The sequence below is a fragment of the Leptinotarsa decemlineata genome, unplaced genomic scaffold, assembly GCF_025532065.1.
Source record: "Leptinotarsa decemlineata unplaced genomic scaffold, Ldec_3_MD MMD2_tig00002082_RagTag_RagTag, whole genome shotgun sequence".
In the NCBI taxonomy this organism is placed as follows: domain Eukaryota; kingdom Metazoa; phylum Arthropoda; class Insecta; order Coleoptera; family Chrysomelidae; genus Leptinotarsa; species Leptinotarsa decemlineata.
Genome location: NW_027412573.1, coordinates 5,327,052 through 5,348,860, shown reverse-complemented (window position 1 = coordinate 5,348,860; position 21,809 = coordinate 5,327,052). Strand labels below are relative to the sequence as shown.

The 21,809-nt window shown below is 36.6% G+C and overlaps 1 protein-coding gene across 1 annotated transcript; it reads right to left on the bottom strand.

Moving 5' to 3' along the window:
* Nucleotides 1–9,751: 9,751 nt before the first annotated feature.
* On the bottom strand, nucleotides 9,752–20,562 carry LOC111507686 (phytanoyl-CoA dioxygenase domain-containing protein 1 homolog). Its single transcript, XM_023163035.2, has 5 exons — nucleotides 20,404–20,562; nucleotides 19,342–19,491; nucleotides 13,724–13,991; nucleotides 12,940–13,185; nucleotides 9,752–10,069 (listed from the first exon to the last, which is right to left on the bottom strand). Exons 1-5 carry the CDS (start codon nucleotides 20,425–20,427, stop codon nucleotides 9,885–9,887), a joined length of 873 nt encoding a protein of 290 aa, XP_023018803.2. The 5' UTR covers nucleotides 20,428–20,562; the 3' UTR covers nucleotides 9,752–9,884.
* Between the last annotated feature and the right edge of the window lie 1,247 nt (nucleotides 20,563–21,809).

Below are 21,809 nucleotides of genomic sequence, written 5' to 3'. Positions count from 1 at the left end.
AAATTAGGCGGCAACAAGAATTTTGCACTTTTTGTATTATTTTTTTATCTGAATCATATAAGTATGGCCCATATATGAAGTCACATTAGTTGAAATGGCTTAGCACCAAACTATCACAGAGCATTCTTTTTAGAGGTTGGCTCAAAATAAAACGATTACAGTGTAACAGTTTCAATGACATATAAGCTTTTTCCATTAAATTCTTAACATGACTAGTAAATCTAAGATCAGTGTCAAGCATGATCCCTAAGTTTTTAGCTGTATTGACAGGAGTCAAGATAGTATAACCTAGTTCTAAACGGAAATTGTTTTCTGCAAATTTACGATTCTTCTGCGATCCAGGATTCTGCGATCTGCGATCCTGTTTTATTAGGATTAATTTTCAAATCATGTTCACTTGATAGCCCATTGATCAAATCAAGATCAGTGTTGAAGAGATTTTGTGCCTCAGCACACTCATCGATTTTGAAGTGCATGTATAATTGTATGTCATCAGCATACGCCTGTATTTTACATTTCTTGATAGACGAGATAATGTCAGTAGTATAAATGATGAACAATAAAGGTCCCAAAATGGAACCCTGTGGTACTCCTGATAGAATATCAAGAGGTAAGGAGTGATGACCATCAACAACAACTTTTTGAGATCGACCAAGTAAATAAGACCAGATGAGAAATAAGGCAGCACTATCAAAACCATAATATTTGAGTTTCATGCAAATCAGCTCATGATTGATGGTATCGAATGCTTTCGAAAAATCTAGTAGTACCAGAGTGCTAATCATTCCCTTATCAAATCCCTCAACAATGTCTTGTGTAACAGTAGCAAGAGCTGTAGCCGTGCTAAAACCCTGCCTAAAACCACATTGCGATGGTGATAATAGATTATTGTTATTGAAATATTCATTAATTTGTAAATAAATAACTCTTTCAAAAATTCTACTCATGGTTGGAAGTATACTGATAATTCTGAGATCAGAATAACTAGCTGGATCATTATTCTTGGGAATGGGTTTCCCAATGGCCATTTTCCACAAGTCTGGAAAATATGAACGTTCAAAACAACAATTGATGATATGCGTAATATATTTATCTATAAACGGGCTACAAAGTTTCAACATTCTGATTGAAATATTATCAACCCCTGAAGCTTGACTTTTAATATCATTCAGCATTTCATGAATAGCTTCTTCAGTAGTGAATCGAAATGAGAAGTTATCTTGCCTGAATAAATAATTATTGCTATAAAATTCAATATTTTCATCACAATTATTAGAAACGTTTTGTACGAATTGGGCAAAATAGTTGTTTATTTCATCGGGATTCGAGAGGTGATTGGGTAATGAATATTGTTTTTTTGAACGAACATTGAGGTTAGAAAGAGCATTCCAGGCTTTGCGTGGTATTTTTTCAGAACAGACAGACTTGAGATATGTCCTTTTTTCAGTTCTAACTATTGACATGGTATAATTTCTCAATTCTTTATACCTCATACGATCATTAACAGATTTGGTTTTTTTGAATTTTTGAAAGGCTTTATCACGTTCTTTCATAAGAAGTCTGAGATTTTGAGTGAGCCAAGGAGCGGGTGGTTTGGTAATTCTAACTTTTTTAAGAGGGGCTTGTCTGTCAAAAGTAGATATTAAAAATGAATTGAAATTGTACAATTTATTATCAATATCATTTTCACTTATAATTTCGAACCACAAAATAGAAAACGACTGATAGCGTTTCTGCAGTGCAACTATTCAAATTTACTATTTTTACAGCAATAAAAATACAGTATATTCGAGTGCTTTGATATGTTCAGATAATGAATACAGTTCTGTCCACCCTGTTAATTGGTAAGTATAAACACATTTATTTCATTACTTTCAACTGAATGTGATACGTTGACATTGAAATTTAACGAACCATTACTTTGCATAGCTATTTGCAAGGCTTTGTTAACTTTTTTATTTTTGGCAACAGTCACAATCAATTTGTTCAGCGTTCAGCTTCAGATTTTGAATATCTGGTGACGTCATTTCCCCTCGCTAGACTGCTTCTTCAAAGCTGTTTTCTGAAGAACAGCCTTTTTTCGTCATTATTCTTCAAATTACGTGCGGAATTCATTTTTGGAATGAAAAGGTGAAAATGAGTTTATTGCCTTCCTCTTTTCCTGCGTATGGAGATCTAAACATATCAGATCAGAGTCCATGGCAAGCCAATGAACATGTATCTCCTCTTTCAAGGGGACAAAATAGAAGTTGATGAAAAAGTATATATTTTTTGAGATAAATGAAAATTCATCTTAGTTTTGAGCAGACCTTCTGTATCTTCTGAATGTTATAACAAATTGTTTCATAGGAATTCTTCATAAATTTTTCCTTGTGAATTACGAAACCAGATGTATGTGAAAATTATTGTATATTTTCTACTCATTTGTACTAATTTTCCTATGAAAATTAATTTGTTTTCTAGAATGGGGAGTCTCTCTCATAGAAATCTTAGAAATTGTGAAAATGAGTTGGAGATACTCTCTCTCTATTAATTTCGTAGTCATTGATTCATATATGAATGAGAAACTTCAGACACAAGACTTTTTGTTGAGTGACGGCGACCAAAATAACACTATATCCCTGTAAAATTTTCATTTTTGTGTGTTTTCGCAAGGGAACACTTTCCAGTTGCTTTACATTATATTCTTGAATTTCAAGCTCTTTGATCTGTTCTCTGAAGGTAGATTTTTCGTACTACGGAATAGGATGTTCTAAACTAGGAGCAGTTTCTTCTTTGATTTTCAGATGAAACCAATTCTCAGAGGTTGACTTGAATATCCCACAAAGTGGCAACACTGTTTGTGACTAATTCATATGCTCGAATTTCTCGCTTTGCTTGCGCATCACGCACTCATCGTAAATGGTTGTCTTAAAGCGTTGCCAAATAAGTCCGTTAATCTAAGAATATCGGAAATTTGTCGGAAGAGAACTATTTGAAAATCTGTTGATAATGAATATAACAGTTGGAAGGATATTTATTCGGGAGTGAAAATATTTTCGTTAGTACTCAAACAAAGAAGTGGAGGTGGAATAAATGATTCAGTGTTTATGCACAAGTGGAATTTTACTCTACCTGAAAATAGACAGAGAAATAATTCAAGAACATGCGAAGAATTTTGGAAGAATATTCAGTATACATTGTAGACATAGAAAAATGCTCCATTTGTTACAGTCATACAATTCTTGATATTGTATTTTTAAATAATAACTGTGATATATAACCAGTGCATTTTGAAAAGGAAAATAAAATAATCCGACAGTAGATAATATTATATCACTGATTCAAAATTGAACAATTGTTTTTAAAGGAATTCAACATCGAATTTGATTTATTTGATTTGCCTCAAAATCAATATAAAACTTCAGTATTCAAGTGTATAATGTACATCTAGCGATGAGCCCAATTAAGTTGAAAAATATAATCTTAAAAACATCTTAAAACACAGATAGATCTAAGATTTATTTGATTGTATCTGGGATTTAGGTTACATTAGATCTGACAACGCCGATATGTTCGCTCAATATTATAGATACCGCAGTATAGGAGCAGATAATCTATCAGAATGTTGACATAATCACAAAGTAAAGATAATGATTTCTTGTACAACAGCCTAATGTTATCTAGTTGGCTGTTCTTGTATTTAAACAAACACGTAAAAGCACTCATTAAGTACTTAGCTGATGAGCATATTATTTACCTGCTTAGTATAGTTACTATTGTAGTTGTTCAGATACATATTTATTTAGGTATACTCTGATTCCCAATAATGAAAAGTTAGAAATGCTCATAATAAATGCCAAACGCTAAAGAAAAGCTCAAACAAAATCTTGAGATTTCCTTATGTTTTGTCATAGATGGTATAATCGATTATATAATACTTTACCAGGTCTGCCCTATTTTTGTATCGCGAAAGGGTCGCAAGCAGAAGATTTGATGAGCATTTGGGTGGATTTCCACCTGCAGTGGCGTGCGTTTGGATATTTAATTAAAAATACTGGTTGAAACCTATAACTATGAACTATGTTCAATTATTTATATACCTACAATTAATATTTTTTCAACATTTCGATTTTAAATATTTACATAATGATGGACAGGAAAAGATAACGTGTTAGGAATCGTCCAACCTGTCTTAGGAAATCACACGCTAAAAGGTAAGACCTCGTTAATCCTTAGCTCGCACAAGTTTCGACTTCTGAGGGTTTTCGTTCGTAGAGGTGCGACAGCTGGTTAACGGAAAAACATATTTCAAACAGAACAGAACAGATAATAATCATGGTGCTTTATGTTATGATTAGAGGTTTTATAATTCAGTCAACTTACTGGACTCCTTGAAGAGTATTTTGACATCTTTCATTTTGAATGTCGTCTTCACTTGAGCCCAAATGAGTTCAATGGGATTGAGTTCGCAATGATGAGGAGGCAGAAGCAGAATAATACTATTACGGTTTTTTGCCATAACTAGCCATTTCGTGAAACGAGCTTTATTTGTACATACTTTGAACAATAGTTTTTTTTAAAGATACTTTCATCAGATGATATGTTTTTCTGTCGAAGCAACTCACTGATATGAGCTTTTCTCCATGCATTAGTTGGCATTCTTTCAACTTTTCTGGAAGGATAACTTGCATTATCCATCACAATCACAGTTAGGGTTGCCAACGTTTTCTGACAAGAATAAATTGTTTGAATAGGAAAAAATTAAGTATTTGAAAGAAAAAAATAGTACTTATTTTTCAAATTTCATGCTTTGATTGTCTTAAAAGATGATTTTTGTGTGCTTTTAAGACATGCTCTGTTTCTCTCTTCTCGCTGCTTTAGATTCATTACTGAAAAAAACTCTCTTGGTGAAAGCTGTAGTGGCGGGAACGGAGAGTAAATAGAAGATATTTATTTTACTTTCGGCAAGCTGAATTATTTTTAAAGTATATATTGCCATCTGATCGTTCGTAAGATATTGGGAGTTTTTGAATTTGTTTATTTTTATACTCTCCATCAGATTGAGTTTCAATCCTGCCTTCTGGGAATGGAGGGGCTTTCAATTCATAGTTCAACCTATGTCTCTCTGTGATAAAATAAGTGGCATCTCCACAATGTAGATGAAAAAGGACAACTCTATACATTTTTTGGACTTGACAATAACAAAAGTCAACAACAAACATGATTTTTCAATTGGTCGCAAACCAGCACATACAGATATTATCATTCATAATTCGTCCACCCATCCATATCAGCACAAAGTAGCAGCTTTCAACAGTATGATCCACATACTGATAAATGTGCCCTCGCCAGAGGCAAATTTCAATGAAGTACTGAACATGATAAGACAAATAGCCATCAATAATGATTATGATAGCAGTCTGATACATTCTTTATTATCAAAAAAGTTATGCAGCCAAGCTTTGAAGGAAGTTCACCCAGTTCGAAGAAAAGAAGATACAAGTTATAGAACCTTAACCTACTCAGGCCAACCCACTACAAATATTTCAAATTTTCTGCACAAAAAAATTAATATTGCTTTCAAAACCAACAACTCAGGCATGCATATTAAGGAAAACAAAAATAAAAGTTCAGTATCGTGTGGGTCATGTCTGATGTTTTATATAGGTCAAACTGGAAGATCGTGCAAAGCCCGCATCTAGAAACACAAAAATAGTTTTCAGAATGGAAAAATAAATTTGACATATGCCATTTTCTTAATCACAGAGGGACATGAGTTCAACTATGAATTCAAGCCCCTTCATTTCTAGAAGAAAGGTTTGAAACTTAACGTGTTGGAGAGTATGCCCACATAGCAATAGATACTCCAGAAATATTTCATGAATATACATTTGAGGATATTGTATTATGCTATATATATATATATATATATATATATATATATATATATATATATATATATATATACATATCTTCTGGAGAATATTCCCTGAAAGTGCTCCTGGCGAACCTTTGATACATTCTAAGAATATTCCTGGGGAATATTCCTGGAATATCTTGAAATATTCTCAGAATATGTAGAGTATATTCTATTAAAAATATTCCAGGAAGAAAACCCGAGGAATATTCATAAAATATTCGGGATATTCTAAGTAATAGGGGCATATAAATAAATCGGTTTAATTCGTGAGGTTGCAGTCAATAGCTGGGCTGTTACAAAGAAAACTCTTTGTTATATGTCAAGCTTTCGATATATTTCACACCTTCGTCAAGACAACTACAATAATAAGATTATATATCTTGTAAACAATATATAAATATGGAGAACTTACTAACGTGAGAATAAATAATGAATAATGACAGTTGATAAAAATTTTGGCTGACAATGTCAAGTGGGAAAATTCTGAATGATACTCGAATTACTAGATCTTTTATTTTCTTTATCATATTTTAGAAAGTACGTGTAAATTTTACTAAGACTATCAATATCAGTTCGTTTATTCATTGAATGTTTTGTATCATTTCCAAAAATATTCTTTTAGTTGTATTGGTTTCTCTATCTGAAATATTTGGATTTTCAAAATTCATTTTATGATCCTCCGAATTAACATGTTCTTTTAATGCACAAGAATTAACATTTCGTCTACAGTCGCTCTTATGGGAAGAAATGCGACTACTTTTTTAATTTTAATTTAATGTTTTTCTATCTGTTTTTGAACCATTTTATATTTTATTCTCACGTTAGTAAGTTCTCTATATTTATATATTTTTTACAAGATATATAATCTTATTATTGTAGTTGTCCTGGCGAAGGTGTGAAATATAGCGAAAGCTTGACATATAACAAAGAGTTTTCTTTGTAACAGCCCAGCTATTGACTGCAACCTCACGAATTAAACCGATTTATAGTTAATCCAGTCACTAATTATTCTGTTATATATATGACAGCTGGTCGTGCTGTCATCATCTAGGTTCTACTCAAGTAGAGCGCGCCTGCTGCCTTCTTTGGGCTTGGTAGCTGATTTTCAGGCTCCCTATCCTGAATCGTAGCTTTGTGCCATCAAGCGCCAGTCGCTTTTTTCACAATAATACTGGTATTTTCCGATTGTTATTGTTTCAATCTTATTTAAAAATATATTTTCAACTTTCCAGTTCGATGTTCTTCAAAAACACGTTTTTTAGTTTTTCAAACTATATTTATTACATTTCATAATAATTTTCAGGTTGTTATAAATGTTTCCTCTATATTGCGTTTCTTACATGCTTCTGCATTGATTGAGGAATATTTCCATACTTATTGCGTAGTTTTTCGTTTATTCCTGATTATATTGTGAATTTTTCATGTTACTCACTAACTAATTTTCCACGACAAATCTCATGTCACAGGTTATCAGTTAGTTCAGAGATACAATGGGCCAAAAGTCACATCATTAAGAAACAATTTGTAAACATCGAATATCAAACGTCCACCGCAATTAAAAAACAAAAAACAGAGAAATCCATTGCAGATTTGTTGATTTTTCTATGGATTTTATGGACATTAATTATCGGACCCGACGAATTTTACTGCCCTAAAAATAACAAAAGTTTCAAGTTATTTATTGGTCGGGTTATACTTACTTTACTATATTATCTTTGTGAACCATGAAGTGGAGCCATATGAAAACAGCCAGTGTTGCCAGGTCATATTCACGCTCAGCAGTAGGTTTTGTGCCAGTAAAACAGTAGTTTGATACAGGAAACAGTAGAAAATATTGGTGATGGATACATACTACATAGGCATATATTGATATCCACTATTTACATCCATCAAATAATCATTATAGGAAGTTAACGATCGGGGATTAGACACTTCCACAATCAGAAAAACATTAAAATTATAACGAAGAACTTTTTGCAGGTATACAAATGTCAAACATTTACCTCACTCCGATAAGTTACTGAGTGAATTCAAAGTATTTTCATTGAAGAAAGTTCACTGGTTATCAGTAATTTGTCGTTTTTTATAATCTCGCCTTTCGAAAAGAAATTGTTCGGATACTTATCTTGACGTTTTGTGGGCTAAAATTTGGTCGAATGAATGTACTATTTATTGAAACCATCATTTTCTTAGGAACTTTTTTGACGAATGATGTAATTATTTTAGAACTTGTAGTAGTCTACTTCAGTATAAAATCAGTATTTGACGTATTCAAATAACACACCCCAATCCCGTGGGTTGGGCTACCTATCGGGCGCGTCCTCAGGTGGCGGATAGGGGAACGGCCAGGGGACTGGAGGCCCTGATCGGGAAGCCAATATGGCCTTTCGGACGAGGTCGCCGGACTGATGGTTAGTGGCAGAATTAAGTAGGGTGAGGGAAACTAAAACTCCCCAAAAGCCTTTGTAAAACATGCCAACGTGGACCAGCCTACCCAAGCTAAGGTTAAAGCAATCGTGCCGACAGCTGAATGGCCGTAGGGCCGTAGGGCCTACGGCCGTAGGGCCGTATATGCGGCTACGAACGATCTCCTTGGAGAACTGGGCGAGACCTCATTGTAATCAATCTACCTCTGGTAATGCAGGGCTCTGCCAGAGGTGATACCCTTGATACTCGTGGGGGGAACACACATGAGTGAAACAAACACAAAAACAGAAACAACAAAAACCAATCCCGAGGCTGGACAGAAGTACTCACCTCAATTTATGGGGATGAACAGAAATGTCCACCCCAATCTACCGCTTGGAATGAGTCTGGAGCAGATCATCTCGTGATGTAATACAAAGGCCAAGGCGTGAGCGCATTTGCGAAGCCGAGGCCAAAAGGAGAAAGAGAGCGAAGGAAGCAGGAGTGGCAGCAACTAAAAGTGCACCCTCCTCCTTCCCGACTCAACCTCCAACAGCAAGGGCACTTCCTGCGGCGGGCGCAGCAGGAAGTGCCCTTGAATAAAGGCAAGGAACCGGCCCCTGGAGGAAAGCTTCCTCACATGTGCATCTTCACGGAGGGAACCCCAAGGAGGTTGAAGAAGCCGCGCAACGACAGTAATGTCGCTGCATCTACCAAAACATTTGCGGAGGCCACCGTAAGGAACCTCAAGGTTGCCAAAGAGAGAGTGTGTTGAGTGAGTCTTGGCCTACACCTGTCAATATTAAGAAGTTCTCTCCTAGTGATTTATCCACCTTCCTGGAAAGGACAAGATGGACGATGACCTAGGACGACAACTCCTCGGGAGGATGTACAATGGGTCACATGTAGCCTAAGTGCTGTGGGCCTACACTCACCCAATAGAAGGATATTAATGCTGCTATTCTTTCTCAAAAAATATTTTCCATAAAACACCCTTATATTTGCACAGAAAAATTACCTATCGATCCGACATACATAATCTGAATGTCCGATATAAAGGAACCCTTTCACCGCCAATCTTCAGATTAGAAATATTCAGGCGCAGTTATACTTACCAAATCTGTTTATTAGCTGATTTTATATCATCTTAAAAAGTGACCTGTGCCTTTTGCTTTGGGCCAAATTCGCATTATATATGTATTCTTTCCATTCTATATATGGAAGCAATAAAGTCGTTTATCATTATTATTATTATTATCAGTATTCAAATTGAAAGGGGTACACTTTTAGGAGGGATTAATTTTTGGAAAGAAAGGTTTTGGCTTTGGAAGACTTCCTTATTTTTGTATTTTTTCTTAATTGATATGGACTCGCTGTAGTAATAACTGTCGCGTCTTGAAGTAGGTATTTACTTATTTTGATTAAAATAATAATACTTCAAAATCTAATCATGGATTATATTCAATTTAAATTCTTGAAGTAATAATTCATAAGAATATAAAATTACATAATTCTCAAGTGCTGTGATATTTCTAGGACTTCGTATCAGTTCTAGTTACTCCAGGATCAACTCATTTCATAGTATTCGATTGTCAAACAGTTTCATGAATGTTTTTCCTTCTTTAGGTTGTATCCAGTTGTTCTCAGGATAAATTGTATTGTTCTGTTCGACAATATGGAAAGTATAGGCATTTCTGGATTCTTCAGTTTCATTCGTCTCACTGTAGTGAACTACTTGGCCGTGGATAAATACGCAGGAGCCTGAAACAGAGAAAATATTGATGAGAAAAGTATTTTGGGGAAAAACTGATAACGGAGAAATTTTGGAATTGTTCGACGCAATGGGATTCTTCTAGACCCCAAAAGCATTGCATTTTATGATACCAACCAACTGTTTTGATCTGTCACAGTTTCCCTCTGTGTGAGTAAGCAGTAGACTTGAAGAATTCCCTTAAGAAACCACCTTTGACATTTCAACCATTGATTCCTCTATTTCACTCGAATGGGAAAACGCGCGTTGAGGAGAGTGTTGCAGTTCTGGTGCGCTGAAGCAGAGCTTGTTTTGGATATATACAGACCTATCGAAATGATATCAAATAGTCACAAGCTTAGATTACCTATTGGAAAAAAATAGGCAGCTAAGGAATGGTTCATTCGTCCAACAACAATTGGAAAATGAAATACAGTAGTTGGAGACAGCTGGAGATGTTAAAAATCGAAGACAATGCACGTTTATAGATGAAATAAAAGGTGGGTTAGTTTCCTTTACCCCACTTTGCCGTCTGGCGCACGCGGCGAATTTAAATTAACCATACCAAAGCATAAACCATTTTCTTCGGGCACCCTAACACCACAACCCGCTCAAAATCAACCAAAATAGCTTGGACCACAGACTCTTGGGAGAGAACCTCTCACTTCAAGACTTGGTGACCTGCTAGTAAGACTCTACTACTCACATATCAAATGTTCATAGGACCGGTCCATGATCTACGAGACACGATCTCTCGGAGACAATCCTGGCATACTAACAACTGAGACGAGAATACTCCACGAAATATTCACAACCTTCCTTACCGATTCCCCTTCAACGAACTTTGGATTCCAGGAACTCTAAGGCCAATATATTAATAGAATACTTGAAAAGCCCTAACGTTGTTGCCATTGACACGCTGGCCATCTTCTGAAAGAAGGATCCCGTGGAAAAAGCTCCCGTTTCCCGCAGTCAGGTTCCCAGGAGTCCTGAAGGACATCCTCGAGCGATTCCAGTACATCCTTGACGAGTTCCCACTAGATATCATGTAGGGGACAGCTCACAACCCGGAGTCACCCTAGAGTTTGAACACTTCCTCTAACCCACCTAAGGCCTATCTGAATCACAACTCTGCCTCTATTCGATCATTTGCTACAGTACCCGGACCACTCGATGCAACCACGGCTAAGGACAGTTACCACACCATATCAGAAGCGTGAATCGCAATGCCCGGTGACCATGAGGAAAGTCACTAACCCTACTATCCTAGAATTAGGAGCATTGTCACCTTATTGTTAAACTGTGAAAACTTACCATCAACACTCTAGATGTACTGATTTAGTTTGGAAAAAAATTGTTGAGCCAAAGCCCAAATAACCATGTAAGCTAACACCATCTCGGAAGAAGCGTGATTCTATAGCAGGGCTCCCTACTTACTCATATTGTGTACACAAAGCAGTCAATGAATGTTTTCAATCAATCTTCGACCCTTCCCTGCTGCCTCGAAAGTTCATTGTGCGAATCGGGTCGAATCGGTCACCCCTATTCAACTCAATGAAATAAATGTACTTAATGGAGTCGATTACTTCATTTGGTGGGTGGCCTTTCAGGTCAGCTGCCAAGGAACGTTTTTCTAAATCTAGTGAGTCTGCGACTATCTTCGTCAGTTAGGTAGGCAACACCAATATATGGCACCTATCAGCTCTCTCAATCCTCCCAGCCAGCCTATAGCCAACCAGGCCGAACGTGCAGTTCTGGAATCATAGCCTATTGCGGTTATTGGATGTTCACTGTGCGAGACTCCCACATTGATCTCCGTAGCAACCTTCCCATATGACGAAACTGCCCGTTAACTATTCTGATTTGAGTGAATTATTGTTTGAGCATAAGTGTTTACAGAGCCTTCTTCCTCAGGAGAAAATTATTTTCTCTTCTTATGCAGACTCTGATTCTGCTGCTCAAGATATATTCGAAAGGCATCCTCTCTCTTGAGGAGGCAACACATCGCTTCCTGGCTGCACTACCCAGCCTCCTAGGTTTGTTTAAGAAATTAAGAACTGAGAAACCCATGGAGGGCGGTTGAGGTCAAATCTAATTCGAACGAGTCTGTCTTTATCCAGTTTTCATTGCAAGGCAACTAGATGAAACCAGAGTCCAAAGAGAAAACTTTCACTGTTCCGACCTGTAATACCTAGCTCCTGTCTTTTCTGCCTTCAAAAAAGCTAAGAAGAAATCATAGATTCCTCGTTTCTCAAACCGTTCTTTGTAACAGTCGCCAACGTGCGACGGAGGTCACCAGAAAACCTATTTCGCTGAATATTGAAGGGCCCATATTTACATCCTGAGCGGTTTTCAGTTATATGACAAATATATCTGTCTTTGCATCTTTCAAAACACGCCTAGCATTCGCTAGCTATTACAGACCTACCATGTATCACATAAGTAGAATTAGGGTTAACCAGGATGCTATCTATGATATCGACACAAGACTCAAACCGATATTGAAGATGAACGATGCTCCCAAAGGAGACGTGCAGCAAAGTCAAGCTGCACGTCTCAAAGATAACACGAGAGGGGGATATCTGAGGGACAACTGAGTTAAAAATATGAGCTCATGATTCAGCTCAGCAACACTAGTGAGAACTGAGGAGGATTTTAATAGAGCTATCTGGTATTGGAATTGTTTTTGAGTTCTGGTTTCTTTTCAGTAACACCATTGAAGGAAATATTTGAGTGTTGAAGTGAGTTTTATATCGAATTTCCATAATTCCATTGAATTTTTCTCAAAGCTGTTGCATTCAATGTCTTTGGAAATTATAGTGAATTTATCATCTGATCATCAATGTTGATGGTTATTAGTACTGATTTCAACTACACTTACCCTTAGTCACAGGCACAGGGGTGAAGCTGCTCTTGTCGTAATCGGGGAGAGGCGCAGTGAAAGCAAAAAGATCCTTTGCGTTCCTGTCGGGATTTCTGATGTATCTCCTATGAACTCCACTCTTGTGCGAACCTTTTGCGAACCACAAACATCCTTTCTCTCTGGTAACGTCGTCTAAGGCTATCCAGACACCTGTACAACTTTGAGGTTCCGTGTAAAGGAATGTTGCGTCTTGGTGGAGCATGACTATAAATAGAGCTGGTTGAGTAATATTTCATTTTTGACACCTCCCGACTTGTAATGGATTATATCGTCACATTTAAATTAATTTACACAAATCATGATGATGACCACTCTTCTAGCTTTTACTTTGTATCAAATTATCACATCAGCTCGTCCTTGAAAGGAGTTTTCACCTGAAGGGCATGCTTTTGAAGATATACCAGCTGAAAGTTTCGCCATTTAGGAAGTTTCAGAACAGTTTAGAACATTCGAGAGTACAAATCCACAAAATACTTTATTGAAAAGAAACCAAATTATTTTCGAAATGGTCTTGAATGTACAAAATTTTGAGATAACTAACGACTTCAATAACTGCTTGGAATGTTCTCAAATGTATTTCAAGCACCTCAGCAAAAGGAAGAGAGTGTTGAGTTGAGATCGGATTAGATCCTCCAAGTCGTAAATATTGAATTGTGTCGAATAAATGTAGACATAGAAAAAAATTAGAATTAAATCAAGGCAGCGTTACTAGAGATTCAAGTTTTCATCAATTCACTATTACCTTCACTTCTTTTTCCTTCAGGATTTTTGAAAATATACATGCTCTGAAGTATGACGGGTTCCTTGTAACCAAGTTCACGAATGATATCCTTGATCCTGTTGCAGAAGGTGTACTTTCTGAAAACTGGACTGACCTCATGGAGGCCATGTCCAATTTTGTTAAGGGATACTTCAGGATCCACGAGTAATTCGCCATTAGGGCCTGTTGCGCCTGTTTCGAAGAAATAGCCTATTTTGTCGATACTGTCTAGGAAATAGGCGTTTCTTTTCTGAAAAAAAAATGGGCGAGTTAACACCGATGGAGGTTATTTTGCATAGAAACGCAAAAGGTTCAGGTACGTATTTTTATTATTGGTTTCTTGAAAATTACGACTTCAAAACTGGAAATTTTAATTCTATGCTCCGAATTTTGACTATGTACTTGGATATGTGATGGAAATGGCCGATAGTTGATGAAAATCTAACGGTCCAATGGAAATCCCACAATAAACTTTTGACTTTGAAGTCGAAATTTTAAGTTTTCACCAGTATAAACACCGGTAGATGTGGCTTTCTAATTAGAGAGAGGTTAGAGTTAATAATGGAAGAACAAATTGGATACTATCAAGCGGGTTTCAGAAAAGGAAAATCCGTAGTTGATCATATACATAACCTTAGGCAGGTTAACTTTGTGATGACTGTAACCAACACCAATTATAAAGTGGAAGTAGGAAACGAAGTTACGGAAAGATGCTCTTTAACAAAGGACTGAGACAAGGTGACCCTATTTCACTGTTCTATTCAATTTCGTTCTGGTACATGTAATAGCGGAAAGTTAGCTACAGACCAAGAAATCTATATATAACAGGAGTAGTCATTGTCTAGATTATGCAGAGTTGTTGTTATAATGGCGCAGACGCAGCGAGTCCTCTCAGGCATAACGAGGAAATTTCAGAAAGGAGCAAGCCGAATAGGTGTGAAAATTGATGCGACAAGACCAAATATATGAAGCTAGAAAATACTGAAGAGAAAGAAGACCAATATAGAAATCGGGGAGCAGGAACATGGGCAAAATATAATGATGGAGGAAGTTGAAAGCCAGACATATTTAGGATCCATATTCCATGTTGCTTTTCCAGCTGAGAAAGTTATTATATAGCAAAACACGTGTCGTGGTTTTTGTAAAACCTTTTATAATGAAAATCATACAATGAACTGTATTAATGAATTTCAATATGGATTTTGATCAAGTATCAGCCAGTTCTATTAAATGATAACAACGCTGTTGAAATGGTTATTAGACCAACAGTAACGTCAACCTGCGACTCTTGGAAATGGAAAAAAGATGATGCTGAAGAGGATGTAAGGAGAGGGTGGGCGGTATTTGGGAAAGAAGAAATAACAAAAAACTGTACGGAATACATAGACGACCAAGATTATCAAAGCTTAAAGGATTCGATGGCTAGAACATATTTCAGAAATGGAAGATGCAAGTATGGTCAGGAAAGTTATGAACAAGGAGTAACTTGACAAGGGAGAAATGGAAAGGCCACGAGTTAGGTGGAGAAACAAGCTGTGGAGGATCTGATACAAATGGGAATTAGGATATGGACAATTCAATACTCATCTTTACTATGAGTATAGTTTTGTAATTTTATTCGAGGAAATATCCATAACCTAATGAATTACAGGCCCTGGAGAAGCTCCCCATCAAAAGCAAAAGCTTGGCAAAGGAAAGCACAGGTTTTTTATTTTTGGTAGTGACACGCTTAAGGGTTTCGTGACTTGACACAGGGATCACAATCTGCCTACTCCCCGGGGTCTCGATCTGCCTACTCCCCGGGGTCTCGATCTACCTAGAGTAGGCAGATTGGAATCGTTGCAGAGACCAGCAAAGAGACCTTAGCAGTAGGTGAATTGAGACTCCGACGTCAAGTCTCGAAACCCTTACAGCGTGTCACTAACTAAGGAGTAGGCAGATTAGGACCTCAGTGTAGTCAAAGCTTTTTGAAAATGGTTTCAAAGTCGAAGCAAAAATCTTGAACAACTAAAAACACTAGAGGTGGTTCAACCTGGACTTCAGAGCATCATATCATTGTTATATTTTAAAGACATTTACACGAAAGATTATAGAATTATACTCATAGACCTTTCTGTGGAGTCACTCCCTCCATTGGTAAACCGCTGAGAATTCGTTCCGTACTTTTTTGAGTTTATTGCATTCAGACAGACAGAAAGACGGAGAGTCAGACACGACAGGGAATTTTGATGGTTGTTGAAAAACTGTCATATACATGCCTATTCAAATTCTTTTCTGTACACGGGGATCTCGTAAACGATAAGAGATAGAGTGTCGGTTGAATTTTGACAAAGTTGCGTATTTTAAATACCTATTCAATGATGTGAAAAAATCGAATAAAGCTCTTTTGGTTCTGGAGATATACAGGAAAAACCAAAAAATCCCAAATATATTTTTGCCTATATCTTCTTCATTTGCAGACATATTGAAAATCTGTCCACATTTTGCTATTGGCACTTGATGTGGGCTATCAGAATATGTCCATGAATCTCTTATACAGGGTGTCATCTGACTTTGGCCACCCCCATCTTTGAATTTTTAAATACGGACCTGTATTTTTTGTTGTAGTTTTTGGATCGCAGACGTCCACTTTCTATTGAGAAATTGAATTCAATTTTATATTTCCGGATGTTATAGTAATATTTGATTATAATTGTGTGAATTATTCCCTTTGAAATTACGGCCCTGGAAATTGGTTGACTGAGTTGAATAAAAACACAATAGTAACTTTCACGTCTCCTTATGTACCGTAGAGTTTTTTGAGAGTTTTTTTTTTCATTTTCAGGTACCTATTCATATTTTTTCCATTGCTCTGAGCGTTTTCTACAATGAACTTCGAACGAGAAAACTTTTTATGATTATTGGAAACATATCTACATCAAAAATATATTATATTTCGAGACATTTTTGAACTCGGTTTTTCATATTATTTATTGCTTTCAATACACTTATTTGCTGCATTGTTGCGAAATCATTCAAAATCCTCAATCTATCCCTCTGCCAGCGTAAATCCTACTTTCCAATGTCCCTCATAGAAAAAAGCCCAAAATAGTACGATCTGGTGAACTTGCAGGCCGTCTCATTGGCCCATTATTTGTCTCGAAATGGAAGAACTTCAATTCGAACATTTATTGTGCCATTAATTTTTTTGTGTATACACTGTGTCCGTAAAGTATGGAACAAATTCATTTTTAGCTAAACAGGTCATTTTAAGAAATAATCCTGAAATACGTCGATTTTTGATGTTAATTTACCGTATTTTAAAATAACAATCTAATATAAAGGGTGAATTACGTTCGAGTAATGACGTCACCGTTATTTTTTTAAATAGAACACCCCCATTTTTTCTCAATTTTCGGATTACTCTAGCTGAGCTGATTCCAAAAATGTATCACATGTTGATTCCAATTGGTACACGGCGGACAAAAATATAGTAGTTGTGTGTGTGCTAATAAAGTAACGCGTAACATTCTGTATTAGGTAAATTAACAATATTATCCGCTGGAATACATGACTTTACATTAAATGTTCGAACTGCAGCCCTTGCTGTATTTGACAGTAACCCAAACGGTGTACAAATTCTTGTTGAACCTTGTGTATGGTTTCTTGCGTAATATTGTTTATTTCTGTTCGAATTTTAACTTGTACATCTTCAATATTTGCTGATTTCGTTTTATAAATAACATTCTTCAGATGGCCCCACAGAAAATAATCCAAAGGATTTAAACCTGGTGACCTCGCTGGTGGGTCCACGTCTACCAATCCACCTGTTCGGAAAAATTTCATCTACGTACCTTCTAACATCTACAGCATAATGTGGAGGTGCACCATCCTGTTGAAACCATAAACTTTCATCAAAACCTCCAGGATTACGTCTGCTGGGAAATAAATTACGTAAAGTAGGTACGAGATACCTCCTTAAAAACTCAAGGTACTTTGCCCCGTTTAAATTACCTTCGATAAAGTAGGGTCCAATGATTCGATTTCGTACAATTCCAGCCCATACATTTACCTTTTGAGGGTATTGTGTATGATGCTCACGCATGCAGTGGGGGTTTTCTTTTGCCCAGTTCTGACGGTTAACCTCACCATTTAACGTGAAAGTGGACTCATCAGAAAAAATAATGTTTTGTATCAAGAGAGGGTCTCGGTGACATTTATCCATCATTTCTTCGAAAAATTGGAGTCGTCTATCGGGATCATCTTCGTTTAATTCTTGCACAAGTTTGATTTTATAAGGATGCCATTTTTCAAGCTTCAATAGTTTGTGTACCGTTGTTTTGCCAACACCGATTTCGCGACTAACTTTACGAACAGAAGTGTGCGCATCTTCTTCAAAACTCAGTAAAACATCTAATGCTGTATCAGCATTTGCAGGGGGACGACCTGATTTGCGTACATTTGCAACCGTACCAGTTTCTTGAAATTTCGTTTCCAGCTTACTGACTTTCGATCGCGTTATAGGTATTTCTGGATATTTATCAATAAACAAATTGCACACTTCCATCTGAGTTCGCGATCTGTCTCCATACCCAATCATCATAAGTATTTCAATTCTTTGTTTCACACTCAACTCCATTTCTACTTCCAATTAAATCTAAGCAATCATTCGAATATTCACGAATACCAAAAATATTGTAGTACTAAACTGTCGCTGAACATCAATAAATTACTAAACAAATAATGATATTTCACAAAAAACTAGACCACTATGTTTTTTATAAATGTAGATAAGAAATAATTTCTTTCATATTCTGTCTGCTAGACCACAAGTACCAAACATGTTTGGAAACAGCACATTTTCATTACTCTAAACATGTAGCAAACTACGGGGTGTTACATTCAAACCAATTGCCGCTAGACAATAAGTATTTTTGATAATATTGTTAATTTACCTAATAAAGAATGTTACGCGTTACTTTATTAGCACACACACAACCACTGTATTTTTGTCCACCTTGTACCAATTGGAATCAACATGTGATACATTTTTGGAATCAGCTCAGCTAGAGTAATCCGAAAATTGAGACAAAATGGGGGTGTTCCATTAAAAAAAAATGACGGTGACGTCATTACTCGAACGTAATTCACCCTGTATATTAGATTATTATTTTAAATTAAACTACTTCATTTCAATTTTCATTACAATTATAGTGTTCGTTTCGGATGTTATTATTGCTATCATTTCTTTTTCTGCTCATCAAAACACATATAATATATTTTTGGGGGTGGCCCAAGTCAGATGACAGCCTGTATAGAAGATTCACGCACATATTCTGATAGCCCACATCAAGTGCCAATAGCAAAATGTGGACGGATTTTTATTATGTCTGCGAATGAAGAAGATATAGGAAAAAAATAATTTGATATTTTTTTGCTTTTCCTGTATATCTCCAGAACCAGAAGAGCTGTATTCGATTTTTTTACATCATTGAATACGCAACTCTGCCACAATTAAACCGACACTCTATCTCTTATCGTTTACGAGTTCCCCATGTATAGAAACGAATTTGAATAGCCCTGTATATCAAACTAGTATTATTGATTAGAGGTGTACTTACTAGTTCAGACTCTGAATCATCACAACTGAATTCTGTTCGATGTGACACACTTGGCATTTCCTTAATTATTCTTCGAATTTCATTTTTCATTTCTTCTACTTCATTGTTGGAAAATAATCCTTCAACGACGGCAAAACCGTTGGTTTCTAACTGGAAAAGAAAATTATATACTAGGATTGAAATATTCATTACAAAATGAGTTTAAGTTTGAGTGTAGATGAACAAGAAAGATTTTGGATTAGAAACAATTTTTAGACTGATTTTCAAGAATTCGAAAAAGGAAACAGAGGTTATTCCCAGAACGTCATATTTATATTTGAAATTTTCATATTTTTGAGACCGAGCAAGATGTCGGAATAATTATTTTCGATGCACTCCCATGCTTTGAGTATCAAATGAAAATAATACGAAAATGAAACGTGACTCTAAATCCAATATTACGGAGTCCTTAAGATGGTGGATTATGTTTGTTATACACCCACATGACATGGATATTATTTGAATGGGAATCCAAAATTGCAGACTTCTAAGGATAGTGGATAATGTTTTTCATGAACCTTCAAGATGTGGATATTGAATAATGATGATATAGATATCAAATAGAAGGCTTCCCAGAAAATGTAAAGTATTCAATCTGAAAGTTATATTATAATTTGACAAATAAACGTATTCGATTGAAAGCAGGGCCAAAAAAACAAAGCGTTCGTGATCTAATACCACACAGCACTATTTCGACCTATAGTAGGTCTCATCAGTGGTTTGTGTAATTGATAACTTGTTTATTTTGTGGAAATTCATGATGACTTCAATGCAATGATTGAAAACATTTTGCAGGACTCAACTGTCCTAAAAAGATGAGCTGGAGTGAATTTAATTATGTGTCGAAATGAATAACATTATTTCCGAAACCTATTATTTGTTTCATTTCATTATAATACATCATCTTGATTATCTAGTGCCATATGTAATTCGAAATGAAGTCCCAGATTATATATGATAATAAAATAAACGAAACCAAAATCGTAAAGATATTACTTTGAAAATAATTTAATTTCAACTTACTTCGGTGCGGATGTTGTTCGACATGACTTCTTGCTTCCAAATCTTCAGAGAACAGAATACGATAATCCTATTTCACATCCTGAATTTATAACGTATGTATGTTCAGCAATCAACTGATACAATCTTGAGTGTATTGCGGACCTCTGTTCAATTCCAAATTTGAACTAGCTACAGGGTTGCCAAATATTACAAAAGGTCAGATTTGTTGAAAAGATGTTATTGTATAAACAAACAGATATGCCCATCAGAGAGTTGATTTCGTTGGTATAATTTTCTTCTGGTAGAACAATGGTTACAATTATTTTTGATTGCATTATTAATGTCGACAAATTCATCGGTTACTCATGGAAATGTTTACAAAAGGAGTTGAAAATACTTGAAAGTGAGCATTTCTTACGAGTTTTCAACGATACTAAGGTTTTCAAGCTTTTGTTAATCACTATTTTACTGTTCCAAAGAAGTGTATTTGTGTGGCATGTGTGTGGCATGAAGGTTTGCTGGCCAAACTTCGATGCTATGGCTTGCATCATTTTTGTGTATGGCTCTCCAGCTTCTTGAAAGAACGTTCCCTGCCTGTGGGTTGGGCTACCTATCGGTTATGTCCCCAGGTGGCGGATAGGGGAACGGCCAGGGGACTGGAGGCCCTATCCGGGAAGCCCATGTGGCCTTACGTACGGGGTCGCCGGACCCCTGGTCAGTGGCAGAAACAAGTAGGGTGAGAGGAAGTAAACCCCCCAGAATCCTTTGCAAAACATGCCACCGTGGACCAGCCTACCCAAGCTAAGGTGTAAGGAATCTTGTCAACAGCTGAATGGACGCAGGGTGATATGCGGTCACGAACGATCCCCTTGAAAAACTGGGCGAAACCTCATTGTAATCAGCCTACCTTTGGTAATGCGGGGCTCTGCCAGAGGTGATTAACTCTTCCCTTGCTACTCGTGGAAACGCACATGAAACAACAACAGAAACAACAGGAACAACAAAAACAAAAACCAATCCCGAGGCTGGACAGAAGTGTTCACCTCAATCTAAGGCGGTGGCTGGGGATGAACAGAAATGTCCACCCCAATCTACCGCTTGGAATGAGGCTGGACATAGCAGATCACCTCAATCAACAAGGGCACTTCCTGCGATGGGCGCCAAGAGCTCCGCCTTGAATAAAAGCAAGGAACCGGCTGCCTCTGCAGAAAAGCTCCTTCACTTTTGGACCTCCATGGAGGGAACCCCACGAAGGTTAAACAAGCCGTGCAACGAGAGTAATATCGGTGCATCTTCCAAAACTTTCGCGGAGGCCACCGAGAGACACCAGTAGATGAACAAAGATGGTTTCATGACACAGTCAATTCAACTAACAGAAGTAAGGTATAATGGTCGGAGACGCACGCAAAACGATCGAAAACACACGA

What these genes read in the sequence shown, in the direction of transcription:
- LOC111507686 (XM_023163035.2), bottom strand. Translation starts at nt 20,427, where the DNA reads ATGTCGAACAACATCCGCACCGAA. An exon ending in CGAACAACATCCGCACCGAA is followed by an intron (nt 19,492 to 20,403) that starts GTAAGTTGAAAT and finishes TTTCTTTTCCAG; the next exon opens with TTAGAAACCAACGGTTTTGC. An exon ending in TGAAGGAAAAAGAAGTGAAG is followed by an intron (nt 13,186 to 13,723) that starts GTAATAGTGAAT and finishes CTCTATTTATAG; the next exon opens with TCATGCTCCACCAAGACGCA.